A 12,559-nucleotide genomic window follows, 5' to 3' on the forward strand; every position below is an offset into this window, starting at 1 on the left:
TTTTTTTTTTGTATTTTTTGCAGTTTAAAACTGTACTTTTCTCCGCGTAAAACGCATTATATTACATTTGCATGTGTGCATGTGTGCATGTGTTGTATTCATGATTGCTGTTCTACATACAAAAGCGAGCTATAATGCTCATATGTATGCGGTTTGTTCTTCTCTTCCAGAACAAATATCATCATTGTATTTATATATATATATATGTGTGTGTATGTATATAATAACATAGCTTTAACATGTTTTTTCAACCATTTTGGTTGTTTCTTTTCTCGTTCTGAGTTCGTCTTTCCTTAAATATGTTTTTTTTTTTTTCGTTTTTCGTTTTTTTTTTTTTTCTTTTCCTTTCGCTACTCTGACGGGGGCTGATAGAGCATAAACGATAGAGCGGCAGGAAAATGTGGTCTTTACGATCTGCTTATTTAATATGCATAACATATGGAAATGGCTTATGTATGTGTTTGCATGTGTGTGCATGTTGATGCTTGCTTACCATATGCTTTTCCTTATGTTTTATGCCATCATTAACCTAACAATTGTTGCAAATTATTATAGTTACACTTTGAAGGTTTTTGTGTGACTTTTACACTTATGTACTATGTGTATATGCGCAGCGCTCGATTTCTTTCTATAACAACAGGGCTTCATTTATTTTTTTAATAGTTTTATTTTGTATTTTAATGATTTAACTCGAAGAAATCATGATAAAACAAACAAAGTCTAATGATTATAACGGCATCAGGTGTAATATAACAGATGGAGAGACGATGCTATACGAATGCTTGTTACCTGGAAACCAAATGATGAACTAGAGCTTGGTTGGTTATGCACGCTATTTTATTGAAATGGAAAATGTGTGAACTCACTATAAATAAAAGTGATTTTCATTGCATTTTACGACAGTCATCTGCTTGACAATTGTTGTGTTTGTTTGCTTGTGTGTGTTTGTGTGTTTGTGTATTGCAAAGTTCATTCGCCCGTACAATTAGCATCGGCGTGTTTAATATCATCAAGACAATGACAAAAGTTCAATTACCCGCTACACATATACAACTATATCATCACTAGTTAAATAAGTATTTTCGGTGTCTTTGTGTTGCGTTGCTGTGTACGTGTGTGTCAATATCGTTTCTTTTCGAATGCATACAATTTGCACCCAGACAGAGTATCGCCACCAACACCCATCCACCACCACCACCACCACCCACACCCACACCTGCTTCTCCTGTGTGCATATCCCCAGACCTCTGCTCTCTTACATTGATTTGATTTCATTATTGACTGACTAGCTTTTGATTATCGTCGTCGTTGCTTGTGCTCTGCTCTGACGAATGTTGCTTTGCTGAGAAGGGTGTGTTGTTGGGTTGCTCGCTCGTTCGTCATATCGATGAACATAACAAAAAAAAAAAAAAAAAAAAAAAAAAAAAAAAAAAAAAAAAAAAAAAATGCTTTTTTTTATTTTTTTTTTATTTTTTTAATATGCTCATTGATCTATAAAAAAATTGCATTTAACCGCCAAAGTGCATAAATACAAAAAACCTTGACAATGATATTTAAGTTCCGTCCTTTTTTGCGTTTTTATTGGACGATTTGTATATATATATATATATATATTTTGAATGATAGCGAGCGTCAAGCGGAACTGAAATGTTTAATGGGATTTTATGAATTTTTTGTTGCTTTTATTGTTTTTACCTGTCAAAGAGATGAAAATGTAATGTGTTGCAGTTTTAGTGTTTATGCAATTTGAAAATATTCGGATTAATGCCAAATAAGTATTTCATTTCATTAGAGATTGCGTCAGAAGAATGCGATAAAATAATGCCGCATGTGCCGGCTTTTTTGTTATTGACAAAATAAAATGCAGGGAAAAGAAGTGCACCGAACTTCATCAATCAAACTCGTACTTGTTGTTTCCCTAGTATATCTCCCTACAGCACTTTTTAATTTCAATTACTACAATGGATGTAGAAAAGTTAGGTGGTGAACTGAAACTGAACGCTGTCTTACGATCCTTTTGAGCCCATATGGGAAGTACAAGTGAGAAAACACTATTTACACTATTCGGCTGTGATCGAGAATCGTTTGTATCCAACTGTAATTTTCTCTTAAAGAAAACTAAAAAAAGATGGGAAAAAACTAAATTGCGATACTATATAGTTTTTAGATAGGTGTGGCTGATTTTCCTAAATTTTGTATGAAAAACACGCGAAGAGTTTTTATTAGGAGTACTGGACAAAACCAGATGGAAAACATAAATGATCTCAATTTATATTGCATCGTAGTTATCGTGTCCCTTGAAGAGCAATTAGACTCCATTTCCAAATGCAGTCTGTGCGTGCAAAGATATATTTTCATTCTTCCAAGACTTTTTGCTACAAACATTACACAGATGGGCATAGAGGACAGATAATATATATAGATGAATAGATGGATAGACGGAAAAGTCTAATTCAATCCCGGCTTTGACAACTGATCAAAAAATACGCTTGCTTTTGTAATGCCTCTAAGGCTTCTTTCTGGGTATATTGAAAAGAAGTGCCAAAAACAGTGCCTGCCTTCGTTGGCCGGCATAACATAGACTCAATTTTTAGCGAACGTAAAGACGGAGAGATAAAAATTAAATGTTGAATGCCGCTATGAGTCATATTTGAAAATTTTTTTTTTTCACTTAACCTCTCACCATCCTGACATTGTTATTACGCTGGAAACGATGATGTTCGCAATTCATTTTTACCCAAGATAAAGATCAAGGTGGTCGACGGTCAGCATGGTCGACGGAAAACAGCAACAAAGCAGTAATTTCTCTAGGGGAAGTATAGTGTGCGCTCTTTTGACATAAGGACCGTGGCCGATCAGTAAGTTTTTCTTTTCTTACTTTTTCCACGCGAGAAGTCGCTTGCAGTTTTTCTTTGATGAGCTGGTTAATGTTTAAACCTCGCATATTGCTAATATATTCCAACCAACGAGACAAAGTGGAACCATGATAAGTACGTTACTACAAACGAGGCCAATAGTATCCGCTTGTTTCTCGCTAATGTCAGGTCTTCTTAACTTCACGGAATAGCATACGCATATTTCTCGTCTTCACTAGTCGAAGATATTGCTTTAAATAATGCGTGCAATAGAAAAAGAAAAAATTCAAGGGAAAAGCTGTGAAAGGAAAAAACCAATAAAGGAGAGGATAAAAAACGAAACCACAGGCAACAAAAACAAAGGAAAGAACAAGCGAATAGTGAAGCCGGCAAATATGCGGGTGCTATGTCGTAGAGAGTTAACAAGACCTGACATTGCTTTACATTTACATTACGTGAAACATATTTTCGAGCTGGCAGTGTAATCCGGCACAAAGTTACGAGATAAGGGATTGCGTAGTGAAGTGTGTATCGTTTTTGACTGATTAAGTTTAAGTGATAGTGAATTTTCCCCGCATTGATTTTTGTTTAATTGTTCCTCAGTTGAATAGATAAACTTTGATTCATTAATCTCTTACGTCGTTTGTAACCATCATTCAAAAAAAAAAACAAGTCCTAATGGTATTTTCGCAGCACGCTTTTGTTGACGTATCTTTGTTTGTGTTAAAGAAACATGATGAAACATTTAACTTTAACCAGATCAAAAACTATTGAATCACTAAATATTTGTAATGAAAGTGTTTACAATTGTTGCACGCCATCCCATTACGCAGCTACGTGAAGTTTCACAAAAGTTTTTGATATACACGTGTGCGCACTGCTATATTACACTATATATGTTATGAACTTTGGCAGGCATAACATGTTAAATGATGCCACTGGAGATGCAGATGCAGAAGAAGAAGAAGAAATAAGTTTACTTTTTCATCTCATATCAACCGAAAAACATTTGTTGACATTGTGTGCTGCGTGTACTGTTGATACAAACGCACAAAACGAAAACACGAAAAACATAATAAACAAAAAGAAACAAAATAAAAAAAATGAAAAAAAAAAAAAAATAAAGGGAAAATAGGTTCCATTAATTTACTTTACGACAGATGAATGAACATCAGTATAGTTATTGTGTACAAAATGCTGCTTGCAACCCCAACTCAACATTGGCATTTGATGATGGTTTCTCTTTGTAGTTGTCAAGAGCATAGTTTATCTTTATGGTTCGCCCATTCCTCTTGTTCGCTCGCTTGCGCCTTTAAGCGACATCATTTTCATCATGAAACTTGTTGCAATGGGTGCCCCAGTATATACGTTTATACAATTTTTATATGCAGTTCTGTGGTGTGTGTGTGTGTGTGTTTGTGTTTGTGTATAGAGCAAGTCGCCCCCATCGAATGGCAAGAGCAACGTTCGATGTTCATCGCTTTTTACTACTGCTGCTGCTTCTCTCTCGTACGTATGATTTTATGGTTGTGGTTTTCTTTGTTATAAATAATTTCGCATCGTTTCTACGTTTGTGTATATATATATATATTTGTTTGCTTTAGTTTGCGGGTATTTTGGGTGACAGCATATTTTAAGGACACCGGGAGTGTCAAAGTTTATTTTTCTCACTCCTTTAAAAATATTACTTGGCAACGGTTATGATGCGGTCGTTTATGTTACAAATTTGCGTTGAATTAAAAAAAAAGTAAAGAAAGAATAAAAAAAAAAAAAAACAGATAAGATATTAGAATGGAAATTATAAATAATTTAAAAAATTAATTCTCCTCTTGTGTTGTGTGTTATAAAACATTTTTTTAACTTTTTGTTTTTTTTTTTTTCTTATCATTTTACTTACAGGTAGCGACCATGATGTCCTGCCCCCTTCCTATGCCATTACCCATAATACCATCTTTACACGAATTTTCGCCTGTACATATTGGTGTTAAGGTATGTATTATATGCTTCAAATTATTCTTTTATATAATCGTTTTAAGAACAACCTCTCTACCCATGAATATGAATTTATGCGCTTTTGTCAATAAAATATTTTATATTAGATTCGCGAACGATATAAATCTGCCGATGGAAGGGGCATTAGTCAATTTGCGATATTTATTTGCATCGCGATTTTCGTAGCAATTGATTACTAATTACGTATGTAGATGCGCCAAAAAGTGCAACAAATTAACGGATTAATAGGTGTACAAATGTCTGTGATATTGTCCGAAAGGCGGCTGCACAAAAAATATCCAATGAGAGACATGAGTCTAGCGATCAATCGTTTACGTTTGCTCACCTCTTTGCCAGTTTGTTTTCAATTTTTGGTGGTATTAAAATCCCAAGTTTGTGCAAACAGATCACTAATCGTGCAATAAATTTTTTTTTTTTTTTTACAAAAATTTGAATCGATTCGCCTGTTCTCGTCTGTGTATACTGCACAAATTTAGACATTGGCTTTTGAATACCAGTTCATGCTGCGAACGGCCCAAATAGGTCGAACAAGTATTGCATAGCGTAAATGATGGATTACTGGCAACGGTCGCCCAATATTTTACGGTATCATCAATATTTAGTTTTCGTTGTTGCTTTTGTTTTGAAGATCCTATCGTGAATATTCGAGTATCGGCCAAAGCCGTACAGCAGGTTATAGTTAAACAGTTTTGTTAAAAAATGGCTATTGATATTATTGCAATTAACCGGGTTATTGTTGCTATATATTACATTTAACAGGGTTATTATCAATATAGATTAACATAGATTATAATTAATTAGCATTGCATTACATAGATGTACAATGTATGCATTAATAAAAAAATGATGCATAATAATAAATGCGCGCACAATAAAACACAATGAAACCTTCACACCAAGCTGCAATCACCAAAAAACCTTCCCACCAAATCTTCATCTTCTTTTATGCAAACGAAGCTTCCCATCAAACCTGCAGCCTTCACGTGAAACAACGTTTACACCTTCAAAAAGACCTTTACACAGAAGAACCGTCACACCAAGCATTCACAACTAAAAAGCTTTACAAGAAAAAGCCGACAAACCTTAAAAAAAACCCCAAAAAAAAACTATCGAGAGCTAGAAGACGACTTAAAAGCGCAGTGCACCATGATCAGAGCCTTTACCACGGTTCGTTTTGATTTCTACTAGTTTCCGTAAAAGGTTGGTATGGACTATCAACGTAGAATCAATTTCAAAATCACTTTCATCTTTCACAATTCTTGTGGCTTCTGTAAATTTCAACTGTAGACACACGAGACCTTTACAGCAACATCAGTTTTTTCTGGCTCGCAAGGCTGAAATCGTGTTTATATTAATGTGTCACGTACTTGTTCTTTATGATATTCTTGGCACTTCCTTTATAAATTCAAATTAATGCATTTGTGCCAGTAGACAAAAATATATCAAAAATTCATTTCATGGAATGGAATGATGTATTCTGTAGCCGCTTTGAAACAAACGTTACCTGCATCGAGCGATTAACGAAAAATTGCGATTTTCATGTTTCCTTCATAATCACTTTCTTTCTTTCCATGCCTTTCAGTTTTTGTTCTGATCCGGTAATTATGTAGGTTCTGAACTTAATGACTAACTCCTAACTTCTACCAGACCTTTAATTCGTAAACCCTTAATAGTATGGCTTTAGATCAATCAAATGAAACATTCTTTACAGTCACCCAGGTTTCCCCTTTTGGTGTCTTATGTAAAATGACAAAGATTTATTTTTTTAGTCTATTGTCTACCACCTTCTTTCATTGTCATTGCAGTTTGCTGTCAGTCGTGTCAAAAAATCTAAATTTAATGATAAATATATGCAAAATTATTTTAAGAGCAGAGCAAGATATTTTCTATCTCTTCAGTTTATTAACGCTCATAATATAACTTAAGCCCAAAAGTATACTATCATATTAAAGTTTTTTTTATACCCAATGCAAACACAAGCGCCATCGTTAAATATTAAATATTGTTAAAATACAGTTAAATTTTTATTTTTCCTTTTTATATATATATATACGTTTATATATATATATATATACATATATATTCCAATTAAGTCAAAATCACTTGACAACGCATTTAATAAAGAGCCTCTTAAACGTTTCGAAAAGAATCTATTTATCTCTTTCTTACATATGCATATATTATATGGATGCATATTTACTTGTTCCGTCCGTATTAGGCATTTGTTTAATAGATTTAATTTAAGCCATTTTTTTTTTTTAGCGATTAGTTGATTCTTTTTTTTCTTCATTTGCATCTGTTCGAGTTCATTACTTATGTAAAAAGCACGCAAGTGATTGTTATTTCTGCTCACACTGCTAGTGTCATCAAATCATTTAAAGCATACAATAAGAGCAGGTTTTGTTATAAAGTCAAGATCGTCACGGTTGTCTCTATACCAAACCCACCCCTTCTTTCTTTAGTCTTTAAAACTAAAATGTCCTTTTACTGTGGTTTTTTCCTATTCAAATATTATAAAAGCCACCCACATGGCAAGAACACAACGACGTTATTATTTATAAAAGATATGACACGTGAGTGATGAGCTAATTGTTTTGCGGTTTAACACACCTTTAACAACATAGCATTCAAGAATAATCGATAAGTGTGAGAAAACAGATATAAACGCTTTTCTTTTAAGAACAGACACATTAATGGTGACTTTGTGATTGCACAAAATGGAAACAATGGATTATGTCTATAAAAATCTTTGCTTTTTTTGAGTAAAGCAACAAATGTAACACATTTCTTTCTTTCATCCATTAAAAGTTGCTATATATTTATCTTTGACCTAAAAAGTGGACCGAAAAATAATTTTGATCGCTTTACCCTCAAGAAAACTTTCTTCGATGGAATAGACGGGCAGGATAATAATATTCAGGAAAGTTATTAGATAATTATGAGGGATTTAAAAAAAAGAGTAATCCTTTAGAAAATTTCAAAAAAAAAAAAACGCGATTGTCTTTCTTAGTTTTGAAATTGTTCACCACAAACAACCTACGTTCTTTTTTAGTGTAGTTGTACGGCACTTGTTGTTTTCTTCTTTAATCTTTAAGATAGCATTAGCATAGTTTTTGAAGAGGGGCCAGCTCTTTATATGCGCCATGGACAATTTAATCTTTTATCTTCGTAATCGAAGGCGCAACCCAGGCGTAAAAAATTAGGATATAATTAGGATGTGTAAGCTTTACTGATACTTTTGTTGCACTAAGAATCGAAAATGTTTTGGTTGAAGAGTATATGCGACTGAATTCGACATAGTTAGGATTCCCAATTACCTCTCAGTACTTGTCTGCACTTCTACAACTATTTTGTGTGGTATTTTTTCCTTGACATAGAGCGTCCTATTATTTACTCTGACATGCGATTTCTACCAGAAAGGCTGTGGAGTTATGGAAATTTATGCTTTACGAATAATCAACACACAACCAACAATCAATTCAGAAATTAAAAATAAAAGAAAAAGGAGAGGAAGAGAGGAAGGGGATAAATGAATAAGAAAATCATTGCAAGAATATCTATGAAACATATGGATTAGGTTTAGAGTTTTATGAATGAATGAATGATTTTAAATTTTTATAATATTTCTTTGTCTGATATTTCGAATTTATGCGAAATCTTGGCAACTGTCGTGAATTTACTTTTACTTCCTCTCTATAGAAATGATTTCCATGTTATTATTAAAATCCTCCTCTAAAATGTATTGATCTATGTCTTTTTTAAATACATTTCTACCGGAAAAAGGAAAAAGTGTCGCTCGCTTTCTCTTCTGTGTCGTCAACTAAAAGAAGAAAAACAGAAAAAAAAAAAAAAAAAAATGTGGGCGGCACGAATGAATTTAATTAAATGGTAACACATTATACTTATTCGCGACGCTTTTCTTTTTTCCTGTATCCATTCATAATGATTATTGAAAGAGAACAAAATGGACCATCAAAACGATAACATCAGTCACACAGATTGTCTGCTTGGTCAAGCATATATTTGAGAAGAATAGAGAAGAAGAATATAAACATACATATATACATACATATACTTTTTCATTCATTTGTTCTTTTAAATACCTTATGGTGGCATGTGAGATACTAACACACCGGCTGATATTTTTATTCATGGCTATTAATGTGCTAAAGGAAAGTTTTTCCGTTTAAATAATTTTCTCTTTTTACCTTAAACGCCTGTCCGTCTCGGATACGTCTTGTCATAGTACGTTCAGCCGCTCATTTCTTACAGCATTGCGTTTTAGGCAATGTGTAATATCCGTTAAATGTTTATGTATTCATCACCGAAAAATGCTCTGGTATTCTACGTTCGACTTTCGATATGCGCAATGTGTGCGGAAAACACATGCGGGCGTAGAATTAAAAATTAGATCATGTTGTCACCTATATGTGAAAGATGCTGATGATGGTCAGAAAAAAGTAGGCAGCGATGAGATTGGCCGCGTTGCTTAGAAGGTTTGTGCCCGATCGATAAGTGGCCTTATCAGCTACGACGGAATATTAATTATATTTAAAGCATGATCTACCGCATCGAGGAGCAGCCCCGGAGCGCAGATATGAGGCAGCTGCGCTTCTTGACTACTTAGCTATGTGGTAGTTTAATATATTTAGCAAGGAATGTCTACATATTTTTGAAATTTTAGTTCTAAACACATACACGGGATCCCACTTGTAGAAGAGCACATTGTAGATGAGTCTCTTTTTGAGATTTGCTCCAATTTTGCCAATTGTTCTGCATATTTCAGTTCTGCCACGTAACTTGCTATACAATTTTCAAATTTCTATCAAAAAGTCTAAAAAATAGAGTCACCAACTAATTTATTACGGTTGCACAAGGCCGCTGTCTCGTTCTCGTTTTGCTTCAAAAAATCGTAAAAAGAAAAATTGTCGCATACTTGCTTTATAGTTCGATAATTATCAAGATCTAAAGAGACAGGCAACCAGCTTTTGAAAATCCATCAAGTTTCTGCGCGTGACTCCTAAGCCATTTTCAACTCAAGGGGATTACCCTCTACATAGGCAAGTACTGTGATGATTACAAATGATTACTACATGTACGAGGGGAAGTGATAGAGGAAGCTTATAGAATGGCACCGGATGCGTGCATATATATATATACATATATATAATATATATATATATATATATATATATATATATAATATATATATATATATGTCTGACTAAAACTCGCTTGGGATTTTTTCGCAAAAAGCAAAGAACATTTAGTAAAAGAAATATTTCATAGGAATATTTAACCAATTTTTGAAATTTTGGAAATTTTAAATGAGAGGAGGAACTACGAATTCGGCTAAACATGAATTGTTCCAATATAGCTCTATAGCTTTTTTATGATGTTTTCCCTCATGTTTACATTTCATTTTTAGTTATTCACAAAAAAAAAAAAAAAAAAGGAAAAAAAAAGGAAAACTTAATTCTTTTCATTTGCTTCCACTTCTCCGTATATTTCCTGATAGTAATGACATTTTTTTTTTGTTGATTTGAGCGTCATATGTTCGTTGCGAACATTCTTCTTTTTTTTTTTTTTTTTTTTTTAAATATCACGGGGAGGAGGTCATCCAGCACACAGTTATCTGTGATTCTATGCGTATTTTTGATTTCCCGTAAGATTTTTTCTTTCTTCTTTTTTTTTTCTTTGCGCTTTCCTTTTTCATATCTCTAAATGTTATCTTTTATTTATACGTTCATCATGCAAAAGAAAAGAAATCGAAATGACTTTTATCATCCGTTTATAAAATGTATGAAAATAATAAAGATTGTGAATGATGGCGTGATTGTGTGTGTGTGTGTGTGTGTGTGTTGCATGATAGCAAGAGTTAGTGGGCAATGGTGGGGTATACCTTTGATTTATTCCCTTTGGTTGTTTTCTATTAAAATCTATCTCTGATTAGCTGTAAATCCTTCCGGTATACATATCGTTTTGTGAATGATGTTGGTCAGCAAATAAAATCGTTTACAAATCTCTATGGATTAGAAAAAGATATCCGTAATAAAATCCGAAAGATCTTTCTTTCTTTCATTTTGATATGAAGAAAAACGTGTAAAGCTCTGCTGTCTGTCGCTTGTCTCAAACGCAATTCGTTCTAAATGTTGTACGTGGTAATAAAATGAAATTTTTCCTTACAAGTTATTGCCAAGCTGATTGAAATTAATAAAAAAAAAAAAAAAAAAAAAAAAAAAATTAACTCGGCAAGTGGACTTTTTTCTTCTAACATTTCCTTTGAAATGTATTTATACTTGTATATTCTTAATCCTTGAGATCAGTTTTCTTTTCATTGGATTATATATAATTGTTGTTGAATGGTGTTTTTTTGTTAAATTTACATGTTTTGTAAGAAAAGAACTTTTAGAACAATTAACCTGGCATCTGCTATATACGATAGTTTTGAAACAACCAAGAGAGAATTCAATCAATTGAAAATAAAAAAACAAAAAAAAAAGGAAATTAAAAAAACCCTCGCAGAGTTAGTAGAAATACGATTGTTAGGTGTTTGCAAAAATTTTGATCATTTTTTCGCTTGAATGCTTTTGGACTTTCTTGCAATTTTCTTCTTCTATTGATATGCTCCGACAAAGGTTGGCGAGAAAGAAACGAAATGCGAAAGAAAACAAATTTTCAGTTGAGTCATATTTTTTCTCATCATTTATATAAAATACATGTTACGCTTATTGCACATGTTACTCTTATAATGGAAGTGAGAATAGGATAAATCGCGTATGCCAAATAAAATTTTTCCTTTTGCCTAATTCAAATGAACATATCGTGGTTTATGCAGATGCATGTTTATTTTATCTAAGATAACTACTACTACTACTAGTACTACTACAACTACTAGCAGTTCTCTTCATTAAAGTTATTTAATAGGTATTTGGATTACTTTACATAAAACCTTAAATACTAACTACTTTGTTATGCTTAACTTATACATATCTTCTGGATAATAGTTTGTGCATCGTATTATAATTTCGGAAACATGTTGCTATATATAATGTTGCATATTTCGATACATTAGAGTGGTTCTAGTTTTTCGTTTTTTTTTTTTTTGAGAGGAGTCTTTTCATGCGATCGCTATTTTAGTGATGGACCGTACAGTCTGCAGGGAATTTATGTTTTGTTATTTAATTCTACGGGGGGAGGAGTAAGCATTCGCATAGCGAAGACTTGTCTGTCTTGTGTACATATTTGCCACAATTTTCTACCTAATAATTTAATATTTTTATATAATCGTATTTTCATATGAAATGCTTACAGAAGAGTACAGTAGGTAGTGATGGTGATGGTAATGTATAAAATAATAATAATAATAATAAACATACACACATATATGTATGCTTAGATAAATATCTTGGAAAATATTTTGTGTAAATTAAATAAGAAATTTTATTTACAAATATATGTATGTTTGCATTCAGGATATTTCTCTACAATCATCAAGTATTGTACAAACACATAGGTTTATGAATTTTATTTTTATGTGCGTACAAGTATCTACTTTCGAAATTGTTTCGCATACATAAAGCAATCGCTGGCAAATACAAAGCAAAAAATTATTTTACATTTTTTTTTTTTTCAATGGGAAAAGTATTTTTTTATTTATTTATTTTTTTTTTTTTTTTTTTTTTTTTTTT

At 32.6% G+C, this 12,559-nt stretch overlaps 1 protein-coding gene across 6 annotated transcripts in view; it reads left to right on the forward strand.

The window, feature by feature from the left end:
• LOC119635153 (polypyrimidine tract-binding protein 2) overlaps positions 1-12,559 on the forward strand; it is a 246,453-nt gene that overhangs the window by 44,853 nt on the left and 189,041 nt on the right. For all 6 annotated transcript variants that reach the window (XM_038029762.1, XM_038029763.1, XM_038029764.1 and 3 more), the window contains one exon: positions 4,755-4,844. In XM_038029762.1, the coding sequence (XP_037885690.1) occupies positions 4,764-4,844 (81 nt within the window). In that variant the 5' untranslated portion in view covers positions 4,755-4,763. The remainder of the gene's footprint in view (positions 1-4,754; positions 4,845-12,559) is intronic.

The sequence above is a fragment of the Glossina fuscipes genome, unplaced genomic scaffold, assembly GCF_014805625.2.
Source record: "Glossina fuscipes isolate IAEA_lab_2018 unplaced genomic scaffold, Yale_Gfus_2 3, whole genome shotgun sequence".
NCBI classification, from domain to species: domain Eukaryota; kingdom Metazoa; phylum Arthropoda; class Insecta; order Diptera; family Glossinidae; genus Glossina; species Glossina fuscipes.